This window comes from Cucurbita maxima, unplaced genomic scaffold, assembly GCF_002738345.1.
Source record: "Cucurbita maxima cultivar Rimu unplaced genomic scaffold, Cmax_1.0 Cma_Scf00029, whole genome shotgun sequence".
NCBI lineage: Eukaryota > Viridiplantae > Streptophyta > Magnoliopsida > Cucurbitales > Cucurbitaceae > Cucurbita > Cucurbita maxima.
Window position 1 is genome coordinate 778,473 of NW_019272045.1, and position 25,072 is coordinate 803,544.

Sequence of the window (25,072 nt, forward strand, 5' to 3'; positions counted from 1 at the left end):
TTTCCACCCCCTTCTTGATCGACCATAATGTTTTGCTTTCCAACCTCGACGGAAAGTCCAATGAATTTTTTTAGAAATTGAGGGTCCATAGCTCAGTGGTAGAGCATTTGACTGCAGATCAAGAGGTCACCAGTTCGAACCTGGTTGGGCCCTTTTCTTTTCCACCCTGTTTCTTGATCGACCATAATGTTTTGCTTTCTAACCTTGACAGAAAGCCCAATGAATTCTTTTAGCAATTGAGGGTCTATAGCTCAGTGGTAGAGTATTTGATTGCATATCAAGAGGTCACACTTTTGAACCTGGTTGGGCCCATTTTTTTTTCCACCCCGTTTCTTGATCGACCATAATGTTTTTCTTTCTAACCTCGACAGAAAGCCCAATGAATTTTTTTAGAAATTGAGGGTTTATAGCACAGTGGTAGAGCATTTGACTGCAGATCAAGAGGTCACCAGTTCGAACCTGGTTGGGCCCTTTTCTTTTCCACCCTGTTTCTTGATCGACCATAATGTTTTGCTTTCTAACCTCGACGGAAAGCCCAATGAATTTTTTTAGAAATTGAGGGTCCATAGCTCAGTGGTAGAGCATTTGACTGCAGATCAAGAGGTCACCAGTTCGAACCTGGTTGGGCCCTTTTCTTTTCCACCCTGTTTCTTGATCGACCATAATGTTTTGCTTTCTAACCTTGACAGAAAGCCCAATGAATTCCTTTAGCAATTGAGGGTCCATAGCTCAGTGGTAGAGTATTTGATTGCATATCAAGAGGTCACACTTTTGAACCTGGTTGGGCCCATTTTTTTTCCACCCCGTTTCTTGATCAACCATAATGTTTTTCTTTCTAACCTCGACAGAAAGCCCAATGAATTTTTTTAGAATTTGAGGGTTCATAGCTCAGTGGTAGAGCATTTGACTGCAGATCAAGAGGTCACCAGTTCGAACCTGGTTGGGCCCTTTTCTTTTCCACCCTGTTTCTTGATCGACCATAATGTTTTGCTTTCTAACCTTGACAGAAAGCCCAATGAATTCCTTTAGCAATTGAGGGTCCATAGCTCAGTGATAGTGTATTTGATTGCATATCAAGAGGTCACACTTTTGAACCTGGTTGGGCCCATTTTTTTTCCACCCCGTTTCTTGATCAACCATAATGTTTTTCTTTCTAACCTCGACAGAAAGCCCAATGAATTTTTTTAGAACTTGAGGGTTCATAGCTCAGTGGTAGAGCATTTGACTGCAGATCAAGAGGTCACCAGTTCGAACCTGGTTGGGCCCTTTTCTTTTCCACCCTGTTTCTTGATCGACCATAATGTTTTGCTTTCTAACCTTGACAGAAAGCCCAATGAATTCCTTTAGCAATTGAGGGTCCATAGCTCAGTGGTAGAGTATTTGATTGCATATCAAGAGGTCACACTTTTGAACCTGGTTGGGCCCATTTTTTTTCCACCCCGTTTCTTGATCAACCATAATGTTTTTCTTTCTAACCTCGACAGAAAGCCCAATGAATTTTTTTAGAACTTGAGGGTTCATAGCTCAGTGGTAGAGCATTTGACTGCAGATCAAGAGGTCACCAGTTCGAACCTGGTTGGGCCCTTTTCTTTTCCACCCTGTTTCTTGATCGACCATAATGTTTTGCTTTCTAACCTTGACAGAAAGCCCAATGAATTCCTTTAGCAATTGAGGGTCCATAGCTCAGTGGTAGAGTATTTGATTGCATATCAAGAGGTCACACTTTTGAACCTGGTTGGGCCCATTTTTTTTCCACCCCGTTTCTTGATCAACCATAATGTTTTTCTTTCTAACCTCGACAGAAAGCCCAATGAATTTTTTTAGAACTTGAGGGTTCATAGCTCAGTGGTAGAGCATTTGACTGCAGATCAAGAGGTCACCAGTTCGAACCTGGTTGGGCCCTTTTCTTTTCCACCCTGTTTCTTGATCGACCATAATGTTTTGCTTTCTAACCTTGACAGAAAGCCCAATGAATTCCTTTAGCAATTGAGGGTCCATAGCTCAGTGGTAGAGTATTTGATTGCATATCAAGAGGTCACACTTTTGAACCTGGTTGGGCCCATTTTTTTTCCACCCCGTTTCTTGATCAACCATAATGTTTTTCTTTCTAACCTCGACAGAAAGCCCAATGAATTTTTTTAGAACTTGAGGGTTCATAGCTCAGTGGTAGAGCATTTGACTGCAGATCAAGAGGTCACCAGTTCGAACCTGGTTGGGCCCTTTTCTTTTCCACCCTGTTTCTTGATCGACCATAATGTTTTGCTTTCTAACCTTGACAGAAAGCCCAATGAATTCCTTTAGCAATTGAGGGTCCATAGCTCAGTGGTAGAGTATTTGATTGCATATCAAGAGGTCACACTTTTGAACCTGGTTGGGCCCATTTTTTTTTCCACCCCGTTTCTTGATCAACCATAATGTTTTTCTTTCTAACCTCGACAGAAAGCCCAATGAATTTTTTTAGAACTTGAGGGTTCATAGCTCAGTGGTAGAGCATTTGACTGCAGATCAAGAGGTCACCAGTTCGAACCTGGTTGGGCCCTTTTCTTTTCCACCCTGTTTCTTGATCGACCATAATGTTTTGCTTTCTAACCTTGACAGAAAGCCCAATGAATTCCTTTAGCAATTGAGGGTCCATAGCTCAGTGGTAGAGTATTTGATTGCATATCAAGAGGTCACACTTTTGAACCTGGTTGGGCCCATTTTTTTTCCACCCCGTTTCTTGATCAACCATAATGTTTTTCTTTCTAACCTCGACAGAAAGCCCAATGAATTTTTTTAGAACTTGAGGGTTCATAGCTCAGTGGTAGAGCATTTGACTGCAGATCAAGAGGTCACCAGTTCGAACCTGGTTGGGCCCTTTTCTTTTCCACCCTGTTTCTTGATCGACCATAATGTTTTGCTTTGTAACCTTGACAGAAAGCCCAATGAATTCCTTTAGCAATTGAGGGTCCATAGCTCAGTGATAGAGTATTTGATTGCATATCAAGAGGTCACACTTTTGAACCTAGTTGGGCCCATTTTTTTTTCCACCCCGTTTCTTGATCAACCATAATGTTTTTCTTTCTAACCTCGACAGAAAGCCCAATGAATTTTTTTAGAAATTGAGGGTTCATAGCACAGTGGTAGAGCATTTGACTGCAGATCAAGAGGTCACCAGTTCGAACCTGGTTGGGCCCTTTTCTTGATCGACCATAATGTTTTTCTTTCTAACCTTGACAGAAAGCCCAATGAATTCCTTTAGCAATTGAGGGTCCATAGCTCAGTGGTAGAGTATTTGATTGCATATCAAGAGGTCACACTTTTGAACCTGGTTGGGTCCATTTTTTTTCCACCCCGTTTCTTGATCAACCATAATGTTTTTCTTTCTAACCTCGACAGAAAGCCCAACGAATTTTTTTAGAACTTGAGGGTTCATAGCTCAGTGGTAGAGCATTTGACTGCAGATCAAGAGGTCACCAGTTCGAACCTGGTTGGGCCCTTTTCTTTTCCACCCTGTTTCTTGATCGACCATAATGTTTTGCTTTCTAACCTTGACAGAAAGCCCAATGAATTCCTTTAGCAATTGAGGGTCCATAGCTCAGTGGTAGAGTATTTGATTGCATATCAAGAGGTCACACTTTTGAACCTGGTTGGGCCCATTTTTTTTCCACCCCGTTTCTTGATCAACCATAATGTTTTTCTTTCTAACCTCGACAGAAAGCCCAATGAATTTTTTTAGAACTTGAGGGTTCATAGCTCAGTGGTAGAGCATTTGACTGCAGATCAAGAGGTCACCAGTTCGAACCTGGTTGGGCCCTTTTCTTTTCCACCCTGTTTCTTGATCGACCATAATGTTTTTCTTTCTAACCTCGACAGAAAGCCCAATGAATTTTTTTAGAACTTGAGGGTTCATAGCTCAGTGGTAGAGCATTTGACTGCAGATCAAGAGGTCACCAGTTCGAACCTGGTTGGGCCCTTTTCTTTTCCACCCCCTTCTTGATCGACCATAATGTTTTGCTTTCCAACCTCGACGGAAAGTCCAATGAATTTTTTTAGAAATTGAGGGTTTATAGCTCAGTGGTAGAGCATTTAACTGCAGATTAAGAGGTCACCAGTTCGAACCTGATTGGGCCCTTTTCTTTTCCACCCTGTTTCTTGATCGACCATAATGTTTTGCTTTCTGACCTTGACAGAAAGCCCAATGAATTCTTTTAGCAATTGAGGGTCCATAGCTCAGTGGTAGAGTATTTGATTGCATATCAAGAGGTCACACTTTCGAACCTGGTTGGGCCCATTTTTTTTCCACCCCGTTTCTTGATCGACCATAATGTTTTTCTTTCTAACCTCGACAGAAAGCCCAATGAATATTTTTTAGAAATTGAGGGTTCATAGCTCAGTGGTAGAGCATTTAACTGCAGATCAAAAGGTCACCAGTTCGAACCTGGTTGGGCCCTTTTCTTTTCCACCCCCTTCTTGATCGACCATAATGTTTTGCTTTCCAACCTCGACGGAAAGCCCAATGAATTTTTTTAGAAATTGAGGGTCCATAGCTCAGTGGTAGAGCATTTGACTGCAGATCAAGAGGTCACCAGTTCGAACCTGGTTGGGCCCTTTTCTTGATCGACCATAATGTTTTGCTTTCTAACCTTGACAGAAAGCCCAATGAATTCCTTTAGCAATTGAGGGTCCATAGCTCAGTGGTAGAGTATTTGATTGCATATCAAGAGGTCACACTTTCAAACTTGGTTGGGCCCATATTTTTTCCACCCCGTTTCTTGATCGACCATAATGTTTTTCTTTCTAACCTCGACAGAAAGCCCAATGAATTTTTATAGAAATTGAGGGTTCATAGCTCAGTGGTAGAGCATTTGACTGCAGATCAAGAGGTCACTAGTTCGAACCTGGTTGGGCCCTTTTCTTTTCCACCCTCTTCTTGATCGACCATAATGTTTTGCTTTCCAACCTGAATTTGTTTAGAAATTGAGGGTCATAGCTCACTTGTAGAGCATTTGACTACAGATCATTACCAGTTTGAACCTGGTTGGGCCCTTTTCTTTTCCACCCCGTTTCTTGATCGACCATAATGTTTTTCTTTCTAACCTCGACAGAAAGCCCAATGAATTTTTATAGAAATTGAGGGTTCATAGCTTAGTGGTAGAGTATTTGATTGCATATTAAGAGGTCACACTTTCGAACCTGGTTGGGCCCTTTTCTTTTCCACCCCCTTCTTGATCGACCATAATGTTTTGCTTTCCAACCTGAAAGCCCAATGAATTTTTTTAGAAATTGAGGGTCCATAGCTCAGTTGTAGAGCATTTGACTGCAGATCAAGAGGTCACTAGTTCGAACCTGGTTGGGCCCTTTTCTTTTCCACTCCCTTTCTTGAGGTCACCAGTTTGAACCTGGTTGGGCCCTTTTCTTTTCCACCCCCTTTCTTGAGGTCACCCGTTCGAACCTGGTTCACCCCCTTTCTTGAGGTCACCCGTTCGAACCTGGTTGGGCCCTTTTCTTTTCCACCCCCTTTCTTGATCGACTATAATGTTTTGCTTACTATCCTCGACAGAAAGCCCAATGAATTTTTTTAGCTGAATTTTTTTAGCAATTGAGGGTGAATCTTTTTAGCAATTGAGGGTCCATAGTTCAGTGGTAGTGCATTTGACTGTTGATTAAGAGTTCACCAGTTCGAACTTGGTTGGGCCCTTTTCTTTTCCTCTTAACTCAACAAAAACCCCAACCCAAGTAAAAAGCTGTTACAGATTTAGATAGAAAGCAACATAAAATAATTCTTCCGCTTCTGGTAAATCAAAAGGTAGGAAGGTTTGATAACCCACTACTAATTCTTCTTCCGCTTCTGGTAAATCAAAAGGTAATCTCTCGCATTCTGCTAAGGAAGAAATTAGAAAAATAAAAAACCCTATGGGTTAATGCCACAAATTCCACCCCCAAAAACTATACTTTGATTGAGTCTCAACTATATCAACTGTACTCGAACTGTTAGATAATCATAGTCGGTAGTAACATCACTGTTCTCATCGCTATTACAGAATCGTACATGAGATTTTCACCTCATACGACTCCTTGAGGGCCATCAATAACCCATCGTTTTCACTTACGAAAAAAACAAATTGGCTATTCCATTAGTTCATGAATTCGGACACCAATTCTATCTCTATGAATAGGGAGATAGGAAAGAAATGAATATAGGAATAGATGGAGAAACAAATTGGCTGTTCCAAAAGATCTCTTTTTTTGTTGTAATTGGATTCTTTCAATTTTTGTTCGTTCCTATTCTTCTTTCGGAGAAAAAGAGGACTTACTAAATAAGGGATTATTTCGTTTCCGATAGTTATTTATTTAATGGGTGGATAGGCGCATACTCATCGAAATCGTGGGGAGTACTGCCTGATCTCCGAAAAAGAGGACTTACTAAATAAGGGATTATTTCGTTTCCGATAGTTATTTATTTAATGGGTGGATAGGCGCATACTCTGGATCGAAATCGTGGGGAGTACTGCCTGATCATTTCTACAAACTTAAAGCCCAATTCGTATTCTTTTTATATGATACATTTTGCAAAAATGTCCTTCTCTCTTTTGGATAATTTGGAAAATCTGGTAATACATATATGTTAGTACATCCAAATAATAGTGAAAACTCGATCCCATTAATCTTTTGAGTCCGCTTCAAGACCGGATAACTGGTCAACCAATCTTGAGATAAAGGCTCTCTTGCGCCTATGTTTATTTCTGCTTAACTCTTATACATAGAAAATGAGACTCAATATTTTGCCTGTTAATTTTTATTTATCTAAGCTGTTTTCTTTCACTCATATAACTATTAATTTGAATAATGAATATAAAAATGAAGATATCTATTCATCACCCATTTTCTAAAAAAAAAGGGGGAGAAGTTTATGTCTCAACGAATCACACGTAGAGATATTGATAATACACATAGAGTTAATGGTATTTCATAACTAATTGATTGAGCAGCAGCTCGTAGACCACCTAAAAAGGAATATTTATTATTGGATCCATATCCTGACATAAGAAGGCCGATGGGAGCAACACTTGAAATGACAATCCCTAAAAAAACGCCGATCTGCAGATTTGCTAAAACAATGCGATAACCAAAAGGAATTACTGAATAACTTAGTAAAATTGATATGACTGCTATGGATGGTCTGATACTCAATAAACGTGTATCAGCTCTAGATGGAAGTAGATTTTCTTTAAAAAGTAGTTTTGTGGCATCTGCTAAAGTTTGAAGAACTCCCAAAGTGTTAATATATTTTTAGCAATTTGATGTGAAGGTGTTAATATAACAACAATTTGGATCTTAGACACTTTTAGAACATCAATTATAGTAAATAACTAGCATGTTCATAAGTATTAAAAATTAATGAGTTTGAATACTAACCTTTTGTAGTTCAAATTCCTTTTTCCTCACGAACCGATTTCGAACCACCACAAGTGTCTTCTCTACTATTCTCCGGCCTTAGAACGGGATTGTGGAATCCAGTGAGTGACTAAACTTGAGAGGGATTTTGTAGAAATGAAGAGAGTGTTTGTGAGAGGTTTTTCTCAAGGTTTTTAACAACAAGAACCCCCTTCCATGTACCATGATCACTCAATTTATAGAGTCATGTTTGCATGTTCATGCAAATTTGAGATCACCAAATTTTGACACTCAAAATTTCACTCAAATGTTTGGGATTATGTGGCAAGCATGCATGTTTGAGCTAACCAAATTTTGACACTCAAAATTCCACTCAAACTTGTGGGGTTTATTGGTTTAACCTCAAAATTCCACTAACATGGATTTTCCATTAAATGAACTCAAACATTTTGACTTTTTCATTTTGATTCAACAGTCAATTTGAATTATTAATTTCAAATTAAAGTAATATTAAATGATTAATTAAACTATTTACTTAATATTTAATATTAATTAAATAGTTTAATTTAAATCTTATTTAAATATCTCAGATTCTCTCTTTTTGTTTAATTCGTAAATAAAACAAAAATGCGGTTAAATATATCGTATATATGTAGCGCATTCTCCCTAATTTGAATTCGAACACTTCAAACTCACTCGTCACACTGTTCTATGGTTTAGTCCGATATGAGCTAGCAGAGGGACCTAATGGACCTATAGATCATGGGCTCCAACGATCCAAGATTAACCGGTTAAACTCATTAACCTTGTTAACCAACATTCGTTAACTACTAAGACATTCCACTGTAGCCTAGTAGTTGCACTCCCCTCACTATAGATATATTTCTGTCCATTTGATATAACCATGATTAATTAGTAAGTCGTTCGTTCACAGGTTGTTCGTAACTAGAGCTGGGTCAATTTACCGTTTTACCCCTGAAGTTACTTCTTGTTTCTTATGTGTCACTAATCCTCTAATGAACAATTGGTTTGTGGTCTAACCAGTAAACCGGATCCCTCTCAGGCCAATGAGAGGGTGGGGCCCTTTGTTCAAGACCTAGAGTCAGTACTTAAGGGAACTACCTTTCTTCTATCCCTAAAAGTGGGTAGGAATGAATCCATCTTACACCCCATGTCCCCAGCCATTTACCCAGTCTTACCCCTGAAATGGGAGACCTATTGAGCCGGCGAACTTGAGCCACTCTCACCCATACAAATCTAAGGATAATTCCGAATAAACAGGAGTTCATGGTTAGCTCAGGCTTAAGATCGAGTTACCTAGGTCATCGAATGAAAAGAAAATCAGTCTCAACAGTAAACGACATTAAAAAATGAGAGTGATTTTCTTCATGGTCCGATCTTATACAATACTCATTGTATAGGACGCCCCCACTCACATGTTTCCACATGTACAATTTTAGTGATCACATTGTTTATATCATATACAAAAGTGGATCGCATCCATAGTGTCCCCAAAATAAGATACTCAGCCTTATCCTGATACTATAGATCATTTTGACTATATACTTGAACTTGATCAACTCTTATGTTTCTACAAATAGTTCAAGTAATCATACTATACCCAGAGTGTTCTTAGTTTATTGGATTTAGATTAATGATCGTAAAGTTTACTTTATTCAATAACAATCTTTATTGAATAAACAACAATAATAACTTTATTGAAAATAGAATATGTTTTTGTTTACAAACTATGAGTTTTAGGACATAAAACCCAACAAATGTTTTGCTTTCTTAACCTCTATAGAAAGCTTAGAGAATTTCTTTAGCAATTGAGGTTCTATAGCTTAGTGGTAGAACATTTGATTGCAGATTAAAAGGTCATTAGTTCAAACCTTTTTGGGTCCTTTTCTTTTCCAACCCCGTTTAATGCTTTCTTAACCCAAACAGAAACTCTAAGCCCCAAAGAATTTTTTTGGCAATTGAGGGTCAATATCCTTTTCTTTTCCAACCTCGTTTAATGCTTTCTTAACCCAAACAGAAACCCCAAGTCCCAAAGAATTTTTTTGGCAATTGAGGGTCTATAGCTTAGTGGTAGAGTATTTGATTGCAATCAAGAGGTCACTAGTTTGAACCTGGTTGGCCCTTCAGTTTGAATCTTGTTGGGCCCTTTTCTTTTCCAACCCCCTTTCTTGATCGACCATAATGCTTTGCTTTTGAGCCCTCCAGTTTGAACTTTGTTGGACCCTTTTCTTTTCCAATCCCCTTTCTTGATCGACCATAATGCTTTGCTTTCTTAACCTCAAAGAATTTTTTAGCAATTGAGGGTGCATAGCTCAATGGTAGAGCATTTGACTACAAATCAAGAGGTCACCAAGTCGAACCTGGTTTGGTCCTTTGCTTTTCCAACCCTGTTTCTTGATCGACCATAATGTTTTGTGGGTCCTTTTTTTTCCAACCCTCTTTCATGATCGACCATAATATTTTGCTTTCTTAACCCAGACAGAAACCCCAAAGAATTTTTTTAGCAATTGAGGGTTCATTACCACTAGAGTATTTGACTACAAATCAAGAGGTCACCCATTCAAATTTTGTTGAGCCCTTTTCTTTTCCAACCACTTTCTTGATCGACCATAATGCCTTGCTTTCTTAATACAGAAACCCGAGCATTTGACTGCAATCAAGAGGTCACCTGTTTGAACTCGGTTGGACCCTTTTCTTTTCCAACTCAAGCAACCATAATGCTTTCTTTCTTAACTTCAACCATATTACTTTACTTTCTTAACCAAACCCCAAAACTCGGTTGGGCCCTTTTCTTTTCCAACGCAAGACGACCATAATACTTTCTTTCTTAATTCCGACCATAATACTTTACTTTTTTAACAAAACCCCAAAAATTCAAGTGAGGGTATAGCTTAGTGATGATTGACCATAATGCTTTACTTTCTTAACCTAGATAGAAACCCCAAAGACTTTTTTTTACAAATTGAGGGTCCATATTATGGTTGAATAGACTCAATTATGGAGAGGCTTGCATAATTTTAAGGGAGAAGATGCAACAAGAGCTTTACTTTCTTCTCCACTTAACTAACTACAAATTAAATTAAGAACCTAACATGGGTTAGATCCCAAAACTTAAGGGGTTACTTCTTTGGGTCGTTTGGTAGCATTTGTATTAATAACCCAATTTAACCTATGGGATTAGAATCTTAAGAGAATCTGCCTCGAATGAGATAGAAAATATCCATTCAAACAGAGAATGGAGGACGGAGTGAAGAGAGATTTCTCTCTGTTAGCTAAATGTAGACGAAGATGGATATCATATTTCCCACCTTGATCCCAATCCTCATTCTCATCCAAATCCTTTCACCACCTTGCTTTGCCTCTATTTATATGTATAAATATAAGTATAACAAAAATTGAGGAACAAAACTAATTTGTTATAAATATTTATTTATTTATTCACTTGCTTTTGTGTATATATATTTTTAAGGGTAAAAAACTATTGTAATATTAAAATTCAAATTTTGAAAATTATGCTAACCCTTGTATTATATATATATATAATATTATTGGATATATTAAGACGTTTTATATTTAGAAATTAGATGGAAAAGGTAAATTATCTATTAATTTTTTTTGAAATAAATGTAAATAAAAATTTCTATGGAGACGAAGATTAGAAAGAGGCAGAGATAGACAGACAGGGATGGACAAAGCTTCCTCATCCGCACCCCACAATTTGGACGTCTCTGTCCCTTGCTTCTCATCATAATCGTTGTTACTTGTTTCCTCAAATTAGTCGGTCTTCTTCCGTTTCAAAAGCTATTGCAAAAGTGATCAACTCCACATAATATATCCCCACTTTCTTACATACAAGACCGAGTATGCTAGGATAAATGAAATGACTCTCTATTATAGCTGATTCAGTTGACATAACGAACTCAATTAATGAGCTTAGTTTCCACCTAATCATACGCCAATTTTGTGACAATTGGATCTCCCTTTTCTAAAATTTCTTGAATGAAATATATTTTCTTTCTATATCCCTCCTTTTTTTTTTTCATGGTTTTAGGTTTGTTTGAAATTTTTTGGAGTATTATTATTGTTAAAGTAATTTTTCGATCCATTAGGAACTTTTTGATTGAGAAAGTCGTGTGCCTTATAACATACTCAAGATTGCCTACTACTAAGATTTTAGGACCAAATTGTGCATCTCCTAAACTTTAATTTAATAGCCGGGAAACTTAAACATCTATTTGTCACATCTTATCGTCAAAATATGTGAAAATGAATAAGAGAATATCTATAAAATCTTGTTAATATTAGTAGTTTCATTGAGAATCATTTCATTCTGTATGATGTTCATTACAATCTCGTTTGTGGTTTTCTAAGAAGATAGCATAAAGTTAAATGTAACCTCCCAAACCCACCATGAGTTAATATTGTCCGCTTTTATCCATTACATATCACCGTTAGCCACACGTTTTAAAACGTGTTTACTTGGGAGAAGTTTTCACACCCTTATAAGGAATGCTTCGTTCTCATCTCTAACCAACATGGGATCTTATAATCTACCCCCTTGAGGCTCAACGTCCTCGTTGCCACACCACTTCTACCCCATTGAGGCTCAACATCCTCGTTGCCACACCACTCAATGTTTTGTTCTAATACCATTTGTAACAGCCCAAGCCCATACCAACATATATTGTCCGCTTTGACCTGTTACGTATCGCCATCATTTTCACGATTTTAAAACGCGTCCACATATTAAACTTGCAAACTTCCGAGCTTTGTAAACTAGCTTTACAACCTTACATAATTCAAAAGGTATCTTAAAAGGACATATTTGGACATATTTGGATGGAGCAAGACAACCTCTATGCTTAGAAGACACATGTTAGGCATGCTTTAAAATAGCCTTGCTTCTCTGTTCTTGTTCTAAGACATCTTTTTGTTGTATAACCTAAAGAATTCAATCCTTTTCCTTCTTATTGCTGTATATAGCTTGACCAAACAAATTGTCAGGATGTTACTAAAAATCTTAAAAAAAAAAAAAAAAAAAAAAAAAAAAAAAAAAAAAAAAAAAAAAAAAAAAAAAAAAAAAAAAAAAAAAAAAAAAAAAAAAAAAAAATGCTGTGATACCATAGTAAGAATATTAAGAATGAGAAACAAAAGTGGGATTGAAAGTCCAAGAAAGTAGGATCGAAAGTCCAATTTTCTTATATTATCATTCTTAACATGGTATCAGGTATTATCATTCTTAACATGGTATCAGAGCTTATCATTCTTAACATGATGTTAGAGCTTATCATTCTTAACATGACATCAGAGTAGGAGAAGAGGAAGAATATCAGAGCGAAGAGCTATCAGAGCAGGAGAAGAGGAAGAACTATCCGAACTTCTCATTCTTGACATGGTATCAAAGCTTCTCATTCTTAACCGATTAAGAGGAAATGTAACAAAATTTGAAGATTTCTCATTTCAACATAGACTTGTCTGCACCATCAAACGAATTAAATAACCATAATTTACTTAACCTTTCTAATAGAATGGTCTCACAGGCTAAAAAGAGGGGAAAAAAACTTCAGAAGCTAGTTTTTAGAGTTGTACAATGAATGATATGAGACCTGAAAGTAAATACAAGAAAATTTTCTATTTCACAGCACTGCTCCTACTTAAACAAATCATCAACACAAGAAACACATACCTCTGCTGCCTCTTACACCATCTCTGCTTTCAAGACCTCTCAAAAATGATATTATTGCAAGATGTTCAGAAGCGTATGTCATAAAAGCTACCAAGACTAGCCCTCCTACAACCATCAAACCTAACCTGTCAAAGGAAAGGAAAGGAAAAACACAGGTACATGAAATACGATTTGATTGTTTTTGGGATGACGACACAGAAATAATAACTTTTAGGCATGATGGCACATGCAACAGGTTCCCCAATACCATCAAAATATCTATTGTGGAAGCAGTAATGAGGGTAATTGTAGATATAGAAGTTGCAGTTAAAGGAAAATTGTAATGCATCATATCCAACGCTAGCAGATATTGTCCTCTTTGGGCTTTCCCTTTCGGGCTTCCCCTCAAGGCTTTAAAACGCGTCTACTAGGGGAAGGTTTCCTCACCCTTATAAAGGATGTTTGGTTCTCCTCCCCAACCAATGTGAGATATCACAATCCACCCCCCCTTCGAGGCCCAGAGTCCTCGTTGGCACTCGTTCCTTTCTCCAATCAATGTGGGACCCCCACCAAATCTACCCCCCTTTGGGGCCCAGTGTCCTTACTGGAACACTGCCTCGTGTCTACCCTTTTCGAGAAATAGCGAGAAGGCTGACATATCGTCCGGTGTCTGGCTCTGATACCATTTGTATCGCCCTAGATCCACCACTAGCCGATATTGTTCTCTTTGGGCTTTCCCTTTCGGGCTTCCTCTCAAGGGTTTAAAACACGTCTACTAGGGGAAGGTTTCCACACCCTTATTATAAAGGATGTTTTGTTCTCCTCCCCAACCAACGTGGGACATCACAAAAATCATCAGAACACCAGCTATAATACAGTCAACTTGCCGAGGAAGCATATGACAGTAATGTTGCATACAACATTGAAAGTTTATGAATTTTAAAAAGAATTGTTAAAAGCTCCGAAACCAAAAGGGCAGACATGACAGCTTTCATGTATGTCATGGTGTTAATAGTCTTATCCAGGTTTCGTCTACATTATGGGAAAACGCAAATAAATGATACGACCGGCGAAATGTAGGAGTAAATTTTCAAAGACCAGTAGATTCTGAATATTGTTACTGTTTGTGGCAATAAAGAGCCGAGTAAATTACCTCAAAAACAGAGCAGTAATACCCAAAATACAAGGCAAAGTTGGAGCAACAACAGCCAAGATTGCCATTCCTAGAACATAAAACCATGTGGTAACGTCACAGCTCGGTGCCTGCCACTGATGATCTAATAAAGAAGATAAATCAACAACTTAGAAATCACGTAACAACAATATTTGTTTGGTTGCAGATACTCATATTAGAAATTGAGAAAAGCTGCGAAGTGTTCAAGCAAACCTTTAGCAGAATAATCTAAGGACTCAGAATCAGAGGAGAGGGATCCTGCTTGTGTTGCCATTGATTTTCCCCATTTGTATATAAAATGGAGATAGCCTCCAAATAACAGATTGAAAATTGTGAATATCCATTCATACATCAACAGCAAGCCAGTCCATGGCGTCACTTGGCTCGGTACAATCACAAATGCAAGGGCTATGGCAGTTAAAGCAGCGATGAAACAGACAAAGATTGATATTCCACCTAAATAAACAGGTATCTTGAACTGCACGTCATTGCAGGAACTCGTAAGTAAAACAAGGTATAAACTTCAAACAAATGAAATAAAATGTAATACACAACTCATGACTTTGAAACGAATGTTATAATAGTAACATGCTACTAATATTAGAGAGCCAAAAAGAGGAAACTCACCTGACGGTTCAAATTAACAGTATTGAGTGAAGAAAGACCAGTATAATTAACAGTTCCAACAGACTTTATTTTGTAGTAAAGTTGCCTGGCTTGGTCGCATAACACGCTTCTCCATGATGTACTACAGTACCACCGTGTCTGTGACAAAAATACGAAACCATTTAGATCCAAAATATGACTAATCATGTCCTTGTAATTACAATTCAAAGATATTTTACCATATTGCTTACCTGAATACAAGATTCATAATTACAGGCGATCAACGCAACAAGAGGAAGAAGGGCAAGAATTTTGACAATAATATCATCATAAGGATTTCTACCCCTACCAGTTCCAGGAAGGGAGTCTTCCAGCCTTTCCCTGACATTCTACAACCAGCAAACAAAAGAAAAGCTTATAAGTGGCACAAAATATTTCACTCCTATAACAAGATTAACTATTTCAATAGTCAAAAATCAAGTTGCCTGACTCGTGCGCACTGTTCATGTGGGAAGGATAATTGAAGTGAATGCTTGCAAATGTGTGACGCTATGATACATGATAAACAGTGCACGTACACAAGCAACAAAGGAATAGAAGAAACTAGAAATAAAATTCAAGAGGATACCTGCCAGATATCAACAGGCTTTAAGAGCCAAGACGTCCACCAGTCCCATGGTTTGAGGGGCCCCAGGGTGTAGTGGATAACTCGCAGTTCGCTTTCGTCTACCATCCACTGCAGAAATATGCATAATGCTCAAATAGATTGTAGGTATTTACATAGAAATTAGAGAGTTCACTTCCAACCACAAATATAAGAAATCATTTTAAGAGTTCACCTTTAGTTTTTTTTTTACCTTAATCCCCCTTTTAACAGGATGATACCCTGTTCATCCATGCATTTTTTACACTTCTTTACCAAGATTTTCCACGTAGTACAGGATATGTTCTATACAATTGCTTCTATTACAGAAAGAAATGAAGTGTCTCCTTTCTTTCAATTTGAAATCAAAACCCCATGAATTGCCTCCAATATGCATTTGTAATCCATACGAGGAACTTTTAAATTTAGCCGACCAATATTCTTTATACCCGACCTCAGAAGCTTGCAGTGTAACATTAGAGAGAGATAGAGAGAGATCTACGGTGATAGCGTAGGGATCTGGTAAGTGGTTCTCCCAATAACTAAAAAGTGTATCATGCCTGAATCTAACTGGGGTTCGCGGTGGTGGAGGAACTGGATCGGAAAAAAGAGGGATTCCAGTTGTAAGATATCTAATGAAACCGTCGTTGGAATTGAGATCTCATTCAAAGAGAAAAATATCAAATATCTGGAGTTTCTTTTTGTATATTATATGGATGATCAGATCCGCAAGGACCATGATTGGGAATTATTTGATCGTCTTTCTCCGAGGAAGAGGCAAAACATAATCAACTTGAATTCAGGACAGCTATTCGAAATCTTAGTGAAAGACCGTTTGCATGGTCTGGCCGCGCACTTGTAATGTCTGGAGAAGCTTACTTGTCTTATAGTTTAGGTGCTTTATCCGTTTTTTGTTTTATTGCTTGTTGTTTTGTCTCGTTCAATAATACTGCTTATCCGAGTGAGTTTTACGGGCTGACTGGACCCGAAGCTTCTCAAGCTCTTACGTTTCTAGTTAGAGACCAACATCTTGGAGCTAACGTTGAATCCGCTCAAGGACCTACTGGTTTAGGTGGGCTTGAAATCATAGTGCAACTACTAACTTTGTTGTAGGTGTGGAGGTTTTGCCATATGGTGGGGTGTACGGTTGTTTACATATTATCTACCGTACAGAGAGATCTTGTACCGACTTTCTATGGTATTAAACTTCTCTGCTCTACCCCTGATTTTTTTGCATATGTTTTGTAATTACGGTCTTTCATTAATTTGTGCTAATCGGGGAGTGTTTTCGAATGCATTTTTTACTACATTTGATCAAGAACAAAATTAATTTCTCATAAAATAAATAAATAACATTTAGTTCTTGAACTTCCCCATAAGACCACTAGGCTAACACATTATAGTAGCTATAACTTATCAAATCAATTACGTGGAGTTGATGACTACAACTTTCTCCCTTAGGAGAACTTGCCAATGACATATCTTGGCCTCCCTTTAGGGAGAAGGCGAAGAACCTTAAATTTAAGGCATAAATAACATTGAAAAGGAAAATACACCGAAAGGAGGTAATGAGCATCATCTGAGACGAATGAGAATTCATATAGATATACTCAATTCAATTGTAACGACCCAGATCCACCGCTAGCAGATATTGTCCTCTTTGGGCTTTCCCTTTCGGTTTTCCCCTCAAGGTTTTAAAACGCGTCTGTTAGGGGAAGGTTTCCACACCCTTATAAATGGTGATTTGTTCTCCTCCCCAACCAATGTGAGACATCACAATCCACCCCCCTTTGGGGCCCAGCGTCCTCACTAGCACTCTTTCCTTCCTCCAATCGATGTGGGACCACCCCCAAATCCACCCCCCTGTGGGGCCCAGCATCCTTACTGGCACACTGCCTCGTGTCTACCCCCCTACGGGGAACAGCGAGAAAACTGGCACATCGTCCGGTGTTTGACTCTGATACCATTTGTAACGACCTAGATCCACCGCCAGCAGATATTGTCATCTTTAAGCTTTCCCTTTCGGGCTTCCCCTCAAGGCTTTAAAACGCATCTGCTAGGGGAAGGTTTCCATACCCTTATAAATGGTGATATGTTCTCCTCCCCAACCAATGTGGGACATCACATAAATAAAAGCCACTAAAACTGTCAGTAGATGTACCTTGTTAGCAAGCATGTAAAGGCCAACATCCGCATTATAAAGAGTAGAGAGTCGCTCCATTTCAGGAGCTGGTCTGGAACGTAGCACTTCCGGTGACAGATTTGGCTCAAAAACGTGTGCATTAGGAAAATTAGAATAATACGAGTTCAAAAAGCCTTGATCCCCTGTTAAATTAAAACCAAGGTGTTCATCAAAGTTTGAGACTTCTACATAGTCCACATAAAAGCAAGCAAAAAGTATAGGTAAGATTTTACAACAGGATCATCTACCTCCGGTGTAAGACGGCAAAGTCCTAACTTTGCTCATCATGTCGTTGAAAATAGCTTCAGACGGTTCGACAACCATAACGCCAGAATTCAGCCTTTCAGAATGCTTCAAGTTCGCACAGAATTTGATACATTTGAAAAGATCATCAATATTTTTCACCACAATTGTATCTGCGTCAAGATATACCACTGCACAATAGTGTAATAGAGAGTAAACAAAAAGCATCCAAACACTGCTTTGAAAAGGTCGTATACACACACAAAGTAAAATGAACTATCCAACAAAAATCCCCACATAATTGGAAGAAACACTACATATTTTGTACAATCTGTACAATAAGAACACAAATTTTACCCTTTCTATAGTCGGTCATGTTAAATATTTTCAGCTTCGTATAGACGCCCCAAAACCTCGATGGACGAACTTGATTAGGATTTTCCAATAAACTAATCCTCTCCACTATCCACCCATCAGCCTGCACAATTATATAAGCAGCAAAACATAAACGCACATACATACATGAACTTCCAAAAGAAAATCATAACAAATGGGATTAAGGATTCATTTTGAGACACTAATTTTCCAAGTTTCAATTGTCTTAACTTTTTTCCACTTGATATCTATGAGTCATGAGTGTTAGGACCAACTTGCCCACACATCAACTAGTCAATACAACATTTGATTGTTCAAAACCTCATAAAATTCTAATTGCAGACATTCCAACCACGGATTTAGATTAAATTCTCTGCAATTAGGGGGAAAAGAGCTTAAGAAAACTCCCTTGTGTAACAGTTTAGGCTCGCCACTAGCAGATATTGTCCTCTTTGGGCTTTCCCTTTCGGGCTTCCCCTCAAGGCTTTAAAACGCGTCTGCTAGGGAAAGGTTTCCACACCCTTATAAAGGGTGTTGCGTTCTCCTTCCCAACCAATGAGGGATATCACAATCCACTCCCATTCAAGGCCCAGCGTCCTTGCTAAGGGTGTTACGTTCTCCTCCCCAACCAGTGTGGGATATCACAATCCACCCCTCCTCAGGGCCTGGCGTCCTTGTTGCACTTGTTCCATTCTCCAATCGATGTGGGATCCCCACCAAATCCACCCCCTTTGGGGCCCAGAGTCCTTACTAGCACACCACCACGTGTCTACCCCATTCAGGCAACCGCCTCCTTGCTGGCACATCGCCCAGTGTCTAGCTCTAATATCATTTGTAACGGCCCAGGCCCACCGCTAGCAAATATTGTCCTCTTTGGACTTTCCCTTTCGGGCTTCCCCTCAAGGCTTTAAAACGCGTCTGCTAGGGAGAGGTTTCCACACCTTATCGAGGATATTTCGTTCTCCTTCCCCAACCAATGTGGGATATCACAATCCACCCCCTTCAAGGCCCAATGTCCTTGCTAAGGGTGTTCCGTTCTCCTCCCCAACCATCGTGGGATATCTCCAATTGAAAGATTACTAATTACTCTAATTTCATAAACAACCACACACATTCAGACTAAATCAACATATAGGATGAAATTCGAAAATAGCCAACAAATCTAACTTAAAGCAAGACAGAAATAAGCAGAAAGTATCCATCATATAAGCTGTTCTAATAGCTCAAATTTTCTAGGAAACATAGAGAAAACTATTCCCTGACCTCTAATAGCTTCGTAGCATACTCAGAAACGCCATCAGAAACCAAGGCCACCATGTCCCTGTTGGACCCAGTATCGCGAATCGATTTACCAAGAACTCGAACCCCCAAAAGAAACTCATCGCCATACAAAAGCGTAACATAAGCTTCGTCGGAGGACTGCGATTCAGATGAAGAAGAAGCTGCTAACACTCGATTTAGAACGAAAACCAACGCGATCGTGATGAAAATCAAACCGCTAGATTTCATCATAAACTATAAAAATAAAAAAATAAAAAAAAAGTTAAATTAATCCCCCAATTTCGTTGGAAAATTGGGAATTTTATGGAGAGAATCCTTTTGGAATACTTGCCGCTCCAAAGTTCGAGTACTACGATTGAAACGATTTGGCTTCTACCTCTCTCTGCATGTCGCCACCTCCACGCTTTTCAGAGGCGTCTTTTTTGAATTATTTTAAGCGCAATCTCGTGTGGTTGATTCCACACAACTTTTGCTGTATCCCATCTCATTTATTTTTTAAAATACTAATTAACTTTTATTTTAAAAAATATATTTTCAAAATTTAAATTTAATTTTAAAATAAAAAATATTTTTACTGACAAGAGTCGTTATTATCTATTTAAGAAATATAATTAATTTTTTTAAAAAATATTTTTGAATTTGTAAATTTTTTTATTAATATTCTTAAAACCACATCTTGCCAGAATTTTTTTTTAATAATTATTTCCTTTTTTTTTAACTTCAATTTCAATTTGGTATATTTGAATTTTTTTATTATTAAATCATGATTGAATTTTCTTATAATTATTAGTAATATACTTAGTAGTGAGTATATTTATGAATGAAAATTTAATTTATTAAAATTATTTTAATAAAATAAAATAATTCGCAAAAATTAATTGGGTAAAATTTTTAAATATAAATATTATTTATTTACCTGAAATTGTGATAATATTTATTTGATTATTAGGTATCCTATTTCTCAAATATCTTATTTTCAATAAAACTTTTTATCAAACGGCCCTTTAAGTTCTTTTCAAAAGATATTATCATGGACAGAACCATTAGTATCATATTTAAAAAATAACACAGAAATTCTTAAAAAAATTGAATAGAAAATCAATTTGGTGATGACACAGAACGACAAATGAATGATATCTTAACGTGTTGATTTTTTTTTTTAAATGTTTTAACGATGATTCAACTTCAAAGATCGTTTTGAAACGCTTATAAAAAATCTAGAACGACATGATGATGTTTGTTTGGATTAAACTCGAGAGGCCTCTACAAAATGAAAACGTTAGGGACTTAATAGACTTGGAGATGTTTGCCGCGTGGACGTCTCCTTCTAACTCTATTTAGACCAATTTGACATTGGTAAAACGGATATTGGCGTAAGCTTGGTAGGGTAAACACTCAATTTCGGGTTTAACTAGTTTTGAACCTGGCTTGCTAGAGTTCATGTAGTATTAGTTCAATCATATGTAAAGATGTAACATATGGAAAGAACGAGCATAAAATTATATCTTTTGGGTTAATGAAATTATATTAGTATGGTAATAGTTCAAGCTCACCACTACTAAATATTGTCCTTTTTGGGTTTTCCCTTTCGGTTTCTCTCAAGGTTTTTAAAACGCGTCTGTTAGGAGAGGTTTCCATACCTTTATAAAATATGTTTCGTTCTCCTCCCTAATTGATATGTGATCTCACAATCCACCTCCTTTCAAGGTCCAGCGTCCTTGCTGGCACTCATTCTCTTCTCCAATCGATGTGGAACCCCCTAATCCAACCCCTTCGGGGCTCAGCCTCCTCGTTGAATCTCTAAAGGGGTGAGTTGTGAGGTCCCATATTGGTTGGAGAGGGGAAAGAAGCACTCCTTATAAAGGTATGAAAACCTCTTCCTAACAAGACACATTTTAAAAACCTTGATGAGAAACTCGAAAGCAAAAGCTCAAAGAAGACAACAGGACACGTTTTAAAAACCTTCATGAAAAACTCGAAAGGAAAATCACAAAGAGGACAATATCTGCTAGCAATGAGATTGGATAGTTACAAATATATTGGGAATAATGTTTATGAATGGAAATGTGGTTGATGATATTGATTGCTATTTGACTTTTATGGTGAATTCTATCTCGAGAGCCACCGCCACCGCCGGGAGATATTGATGCAAATATTAATCTGAACCCTTATAAAGGGTGTTTTGTTCTTCTCTCTAACTAATATGAAACATCACAATCCACTCTCTTTCTGGGCCCAGCATCCTTGCTAACACCCTATCTCGTATCTACGCGAGCCACCGCCACCGCCGGGAGATATTGATGCAAATATTAATCTGAACCCTTATAAAGGGTGTTTTGTTCTTCTCTCTAACTAATATGAGACATCACAATCCACTCTCTTTCTGGGCCCAGCATCCTTGCTAACACGCTATCTCGTATCTACGCCTTTGAGAAACCGCCTCCTTTGGGACCCAACGTCTTATTGGCACACTGTCTCGTGTCTACCCCATTGAAGAACAGTCTCCTCGCTGATGCATATTCCGGTGTCAGGCTCTAATATCATTTGTAATAGCCTATATTCATCGTTAGCAAATATTATCCTCTTTAGACTTTCCATTCCGAGCTTCCTCTCGGGCTTTAAAACACATCAAAATAAAAAAAAAATAAAAAAAAAAATCCCTATCTCAATTCTCACAAAAATAAAGGGAGATTTCCGTATTGATAGGGAATGAAGTAGGGGCAAAGATGGAAATGGAAAAGACTCAGTCAACCGACATCTCTAAACCCAACTAATTCTCAAGAATACATTACTTTGTTTGGAAAACTTTCATTTAATTTCTTTATCAATTACTGAAAAAAAAAAATTACTATTTTTGTTTGACTTTTTATTTTAATTTGTCAATAAACATTTTTATTCGAACACTAAATCAAACCTAATATAATTCAATTAGTTAAAAATTATAAACTCGACTAAAATGTTCGGTTTTACTACGAAAAGTAAATACGGTTATTTTGTATGAATTAACATCAAACATAATAAAAAATATGCTTCTTATCAATAGTTCTGTAACAGCAGATATTGTCTGTTTTGACTCGTTACGTACCGTCGTTAACTTCATAGTTTTAAAACGCATCTGTTTGGGAGAGTATTCTACGTCTATATAAAATATACTTTGTTCCCCTCTTCAACCGATGTGAACCTCACACTCATCTTAACAAAGTCTTCATTTATTTTTATAGAGATTTGGGCGAGAATTATTAGTATAACATTCGTGAAGATTGGATTTCCGAGGAAGAATTGTATATATATCTATATATATCTATATATGTACAAATGAAAATGCTTCCCTGACCATCCATCCTATGAGTTCATTCTTGTCTTGTTGGTTTGTTGTACTATTCTGTACCTCTATCGATGGATAGAAAGACGTTCGGGAGCTGGGAGGGCCTATCGTGAGGGAACTTTCCCTTTCACGGTAGGCGAAGGTAAAGCGAGAGCTGCGTATGTCCACGGTGATCAAGACAGAGCAACTCCTTTTAAAAGAGGTTGGTTTTATCGAAACTGTTAGATCCGCTTTTGTTAAAGAAAAAATAGGAGCTCTTGGTTTGGCCGATGTCGAGTCTGCAATGTCGATTCGTATACCAATGCGTACTCAGCTCAGGATGAGGATTCCGTTTTTCATACTGCTACTATGAGCTGAAAGAGCTGGTAAGCTATCTCGCTAAACGAAAGGAAAAAGCACGTACGAGTTGACCTCGTTACAAGGGCCGGGGCCGCCAATATATATATATATATATATTTGTAAAAAATTATTCAATTTAAAGTAATTTTTAATAAATAATTTTCTTTTTTTCAAGATAGCTTTAATTAAAAACAGAAAATAATAAATTCAATAATATTTTACCAGTAAAATATAATATAATATTCTATCAATGTGATGTTCGGTTGGAAAAGAGAACGAAACACTTTAGAAGGGAGTGAAAACCTCTCCCTAGCAAATGCTCTTTAAAGCCTCCCTGGGAAGCCGGACCCATAGGACAGTTCAAATAGTACAATACCTGTTACCGGTGGGCTTAGGTCGTTACAATCAACATAATTTAAAAAAAAAATTCAAATTTCAATATTATAACAGTCTTCAATACACAAAACATATATAATAGACATTTATATTTATATATAAGCAGGACGTGACAGAAAATAGGGTCAACCGTCTTTGCGTCGTTAATTAATGTTAAGAAATCTCTTCCCGTTTCCTCTATCATTTTGTGTTTAAACGGGATGCCTTGCTCCATTTAAAGCGGCCCCCCTCGAAACCCTGACCTCGTGAATTAAATGATCATCTCTAATTATATGGATACTAAATTAATTAATTCTACCCGATACTAAAGTCAATATAAAAAATATGTGAGGTTAAATATTTAAATTTTTCGTGACAAAAAAATTATATTAAAGAAAAATTAATGAATTACATTAAATTTATGAGTCCATAAGAGTACAACTTATTTACTTTTGAACGGTTAAGCAAGAAAAGTCATAAATTTCAAAATTAATTAGGAAAGGGCCATAGATAAGACCTTGGACGTACTAAATTTAGCATTTTAAGCATGGGTTGGGTCGAGGTCGTATTTGTACACTTATGAACCCAATTCAATCCAACCATTTGTATATGTGCGTCTTACCTTTACTTAAAAAATGATGTGGTACACAGCATGAGTATTTAGAAGAATACTCGGTAAGTGACCCCACCATAGGGGGCCATGCAAATGTAAACATCTGCAATCATGCTCTTGAAACCTATCTCTATCTCATCTAGGAGTGGCCTCCAGTCTTGGACAACTATGGATGTGTAGTACTTCCCTACACACAACCCACATGTACGAGTGACAATCCTTAGGTAGGTTCGCACACCCCCTGGACCCTTTATGGTCACTAATCTGTAGCGACGTTCGGAGGTAAGCGGAACCCCTAGTGTCATGCGCCTCATGAAAACCCCTATCATCATACTGTGCGCGTCTGCACTCATCATCCTTGGGAAAGTAGCCCTATGCTTATGAACATACAACATACATGAGGTTCCTCTAAATCCCATCATAATGTCTGACACAATCCTCTAGTCTCATCTCTTTGTTACATTAAGTAAAACATGCTCGTGGATATTTATATTAATATCGTTTTCATGCTTTTAGGGTTGTTCCTAGGTCGATCTAGCGACATGATGCAATATGACACTCATCATCATATAACATACTCAATATGGAAAACATCATCATATTAAGCAAAACGTCATGCAAACATCATATTCATCATAAAGCCATCAAGTATATCAAACATAATATCTACGTGGGATCAAGCAATTCTCCCCTCCGATCGACGTGAGATCAAGCAAAGGTCTTTACGCCCTAATGAGCCCACGCTTTAGTTCATTAAGAGAAAAGACGGGTCTACATTTGACTAACATAACAAAATTAAAATGAAGCCGAACCCTAGCTAATTCACAATAAATAAGTTTAACCCTTGATTCAC

General features: G+C 37.7%; 1 protein-coding gene, 1 long non-coding RNA gene and 19 other non-coding genes across 22 annotated transcripts; 19 read left to right on the forward strand and 2 right to left on the reverse strand.

Moving 5' to 3' along the window:
* Positions 1 to 81: 81 nt before the first annotated feature.
* On the forward strand, positions 82 to 153 carry TRNAC-GCA. The gene has a single exon. It is a non-coding gene; the product is annotated as a tRNA-Cys (tRNA).
* Positions 154 to 400: 247 nt separating this feature from the next.
* TRNAC-GCA lies at positions 401 to 472 on the forward strand. The gene has a single exon. It is a non-coding gene; the product is annotated as a tRNA-Cys (tRNA).
* An 87-nt stretch (positions 473 to 559) lies between these two features.
* TRNAC-GCA lies at positions 560 to 631 on the forward strand. The gene has a single exon. It is a non-coding gene; the product is annotated as a tRNA-Cys (tRNA).
* A 246-nt stretch (positions 632 to 877) lies between these two features.
* Positions 878 to 949, forward strand: TRNAC-GCA. The gene has a single exon. It is a non-coding gene; the product is annotated as a tRNA-Cys (tRNA).
* A 246-nt stretch (positions 950 to 1,195) lies between these two features.
* TRNAC-GCA lies at positions 1,196 to 1,267 on the forward strand. The gene has a single exon. It is a non-coding gene; the product is annotated as a tRNA-Cys (tRNA).
* Positions 1,268 to 1,513: 246 nt separating this feature from the next.
* TRNAC-GCA lies at positions 1,514 to 1,585 on the forward strand. Its single transcript has one exon. It is a non-coding gene; the product is annotated as a tRNA-Cys (tRNA).
* Positions 1,586 to 1,831: 246 nt separating this feature from the next.
* On the forward strand, positions 1,832 to 1,903 carry TRNAC-GCA. Its single transcript has one exon. It is a non-coding gene; the product is annotated as a tRNA-Cys (tRNA).
* Positions 1,904 to 2,149: 246 nt separating this feature from the next.
* On the forward strand, positions 2,150 to 2,221 carry TRNAC-GCA. Its single transcript has one exon. It is a non-coding gene; the product is annotated as a tRNA-Cys (tRNA).
* A 247-nt stretch (positions 2,222 to 2,468) lies between these two features.
* TRNAC-GCA lies at positions 2,469 to 2,540 on the forward strand. Its single transcript has one exon. It is a non-coding gene; the product is annotated as a tRNA-Cys (tRNA).
* A 246-nt stretch (positions 2,541 to 2,786) lies between these two features.
* On the forward strand, positions 2,787 to 2,858 carry TRNAC-GCA. Its single transcript has one exon. It is a non-coding gene; the product is annotated as a tRNA-Cys (tRNA).
* A 247-nt stretch (positions 2,859 to 3,105) lies between these two features.
* TRNAC-GCA lies at positions 3,106 to 3,177 on the forward strand. Its single transcript has one exon. It is a non-coding gene; the product is annotated as a tRNA-Cys (tRNA).
* A 230-nt stretch (positions 3,178 to 3,407) lies between these two features.
* On the forward strand, positions 3,408 to 3,479 carry TRNAC-GCA. The gene has a single exon. It is a non-coding gene; the product is annotated as a tRNA-Cys (tRNA).
* A 246-nt stretch (positions 3,480 to 3,725) lies between these two features.
* Positions 3,726 to 3,797, forward strand: TRNAC-GCA. The gene has a single exon. It is a non-coding gene; the product is annotated as a tRNA-Cys (tRNA).
* Positions 3,798 to 3,884: 87 nt separating this feature from the next.
* Positions 3,885 to 3,956, forward strand: TRNAC-GCA. Its single transcript has one exon. It is a non-coding gene; the product is annotated as a tRNA-Cys (tRNA).
* Positions 3,957 to 4,042: 86 nt separating this feature from the next.
* Positions 4,043 to 4,114, forward strand: TRNAC-GCA. Its single transcript has one exon. It is a non-coding gene; the product is annotated as a tRNA-Cys (tRNA).
* A 247-nt stretch (positions 4,115 to 4,361) lies between these two features.
* Positions 4,362 to 4,433, forward strand: TRNAC-GCA. The gene has a single exon. It is a non-coding gene; the product is annotated as a tRNA-Cys (tRNA).
* Positions 4,434 to 4,519: 86 nt separating this feature from the next.
* TRNAC-GCA lies at positions 4,520 to 4,591 on the forward strand. The gene has a single exon. It is a non-coding gene; the product is annotated as a tRNA-Cys (tRNA).
* Positions 4,592 to 4,821: 230 nt separating this feature from the next.
* Positions 4,822 to 4,893, forward strand: TRNAC-GCA. Its single transcript has one exon. It is a non-coding gene; the product is annotated as a tRNA-Cys (tRNA).
* Positions 4,894 to 5,269: 376 nt separating this feature from the next.
* On the forward strand, positions 5,270 to 5,341 carry TRNAC-GCA. Its single transcript has one exon. It is a non-coding gene; the product is annotated as a tRNA-Cys (tRNA).
* A 1,254-nt stretch (positions 5,342 to 6,595) lies between these two features.
* LOC111465761 lies at positions 6,596 to 24,976 on the reverse strand. Its single transcript, XR_002714278.1, has 3 exons — positions 24,962 to 24,976; positions 24,344 to 24,349; positions 6,596 to 6,813 (listed from the first exon to the last, which is right to left on the reverse strand). It is a non-coding gene; the product is annotated as an uncharacterized LOC111465761 (long non-coding RNA).
* Positions 12,839 to 19,947, reverse strand: LOC111465493 (inositol phosphorylceramide glucuronosyltransferase 1-like). 2 transcript variants are annotated; one of them, XM_023109896.1, is made up of 11 exons: positions 19,550 to 19,947; positions 18,269 to 18,389; positions 17,917 to 18,102; positions 17,648 to 17,811; positions 15,472 to 15,579; positions 15,095 to 15,232; positions 14,865 to 15,002; positions 14,451 to 14,715; positions 14,217 to 14,340; positions 13,085 to 13,209; positions 12,839 to 12,873 (listed from the first exon to the last, which is right to left on the reverse strand). In XM_023109896.1, exons 1-11 carry the CDS (start codon positions 19,796 to 19,798, stop codon positions 12,854 to 12,856), a joined length of 1,638 nt encoding a protein of 545 aa, XP_022965664.1. In that variant the 5' UTR covers positions 19,799 to 19,947; the 3' UTR covers positions 12,839 to 12,853. The 2 variants fall into 2 exon arrangements, with proteins under 2 accessions (XP_022965664.1, XP_022965663.1); XM_023109895.1 differs by lacking the exon at positions 12,839 to 12,873 and adding an exon at positions 12,878 to 13,004.
* Positions 24,977 to 25,072: the final 96 nt, after the last annotated feature.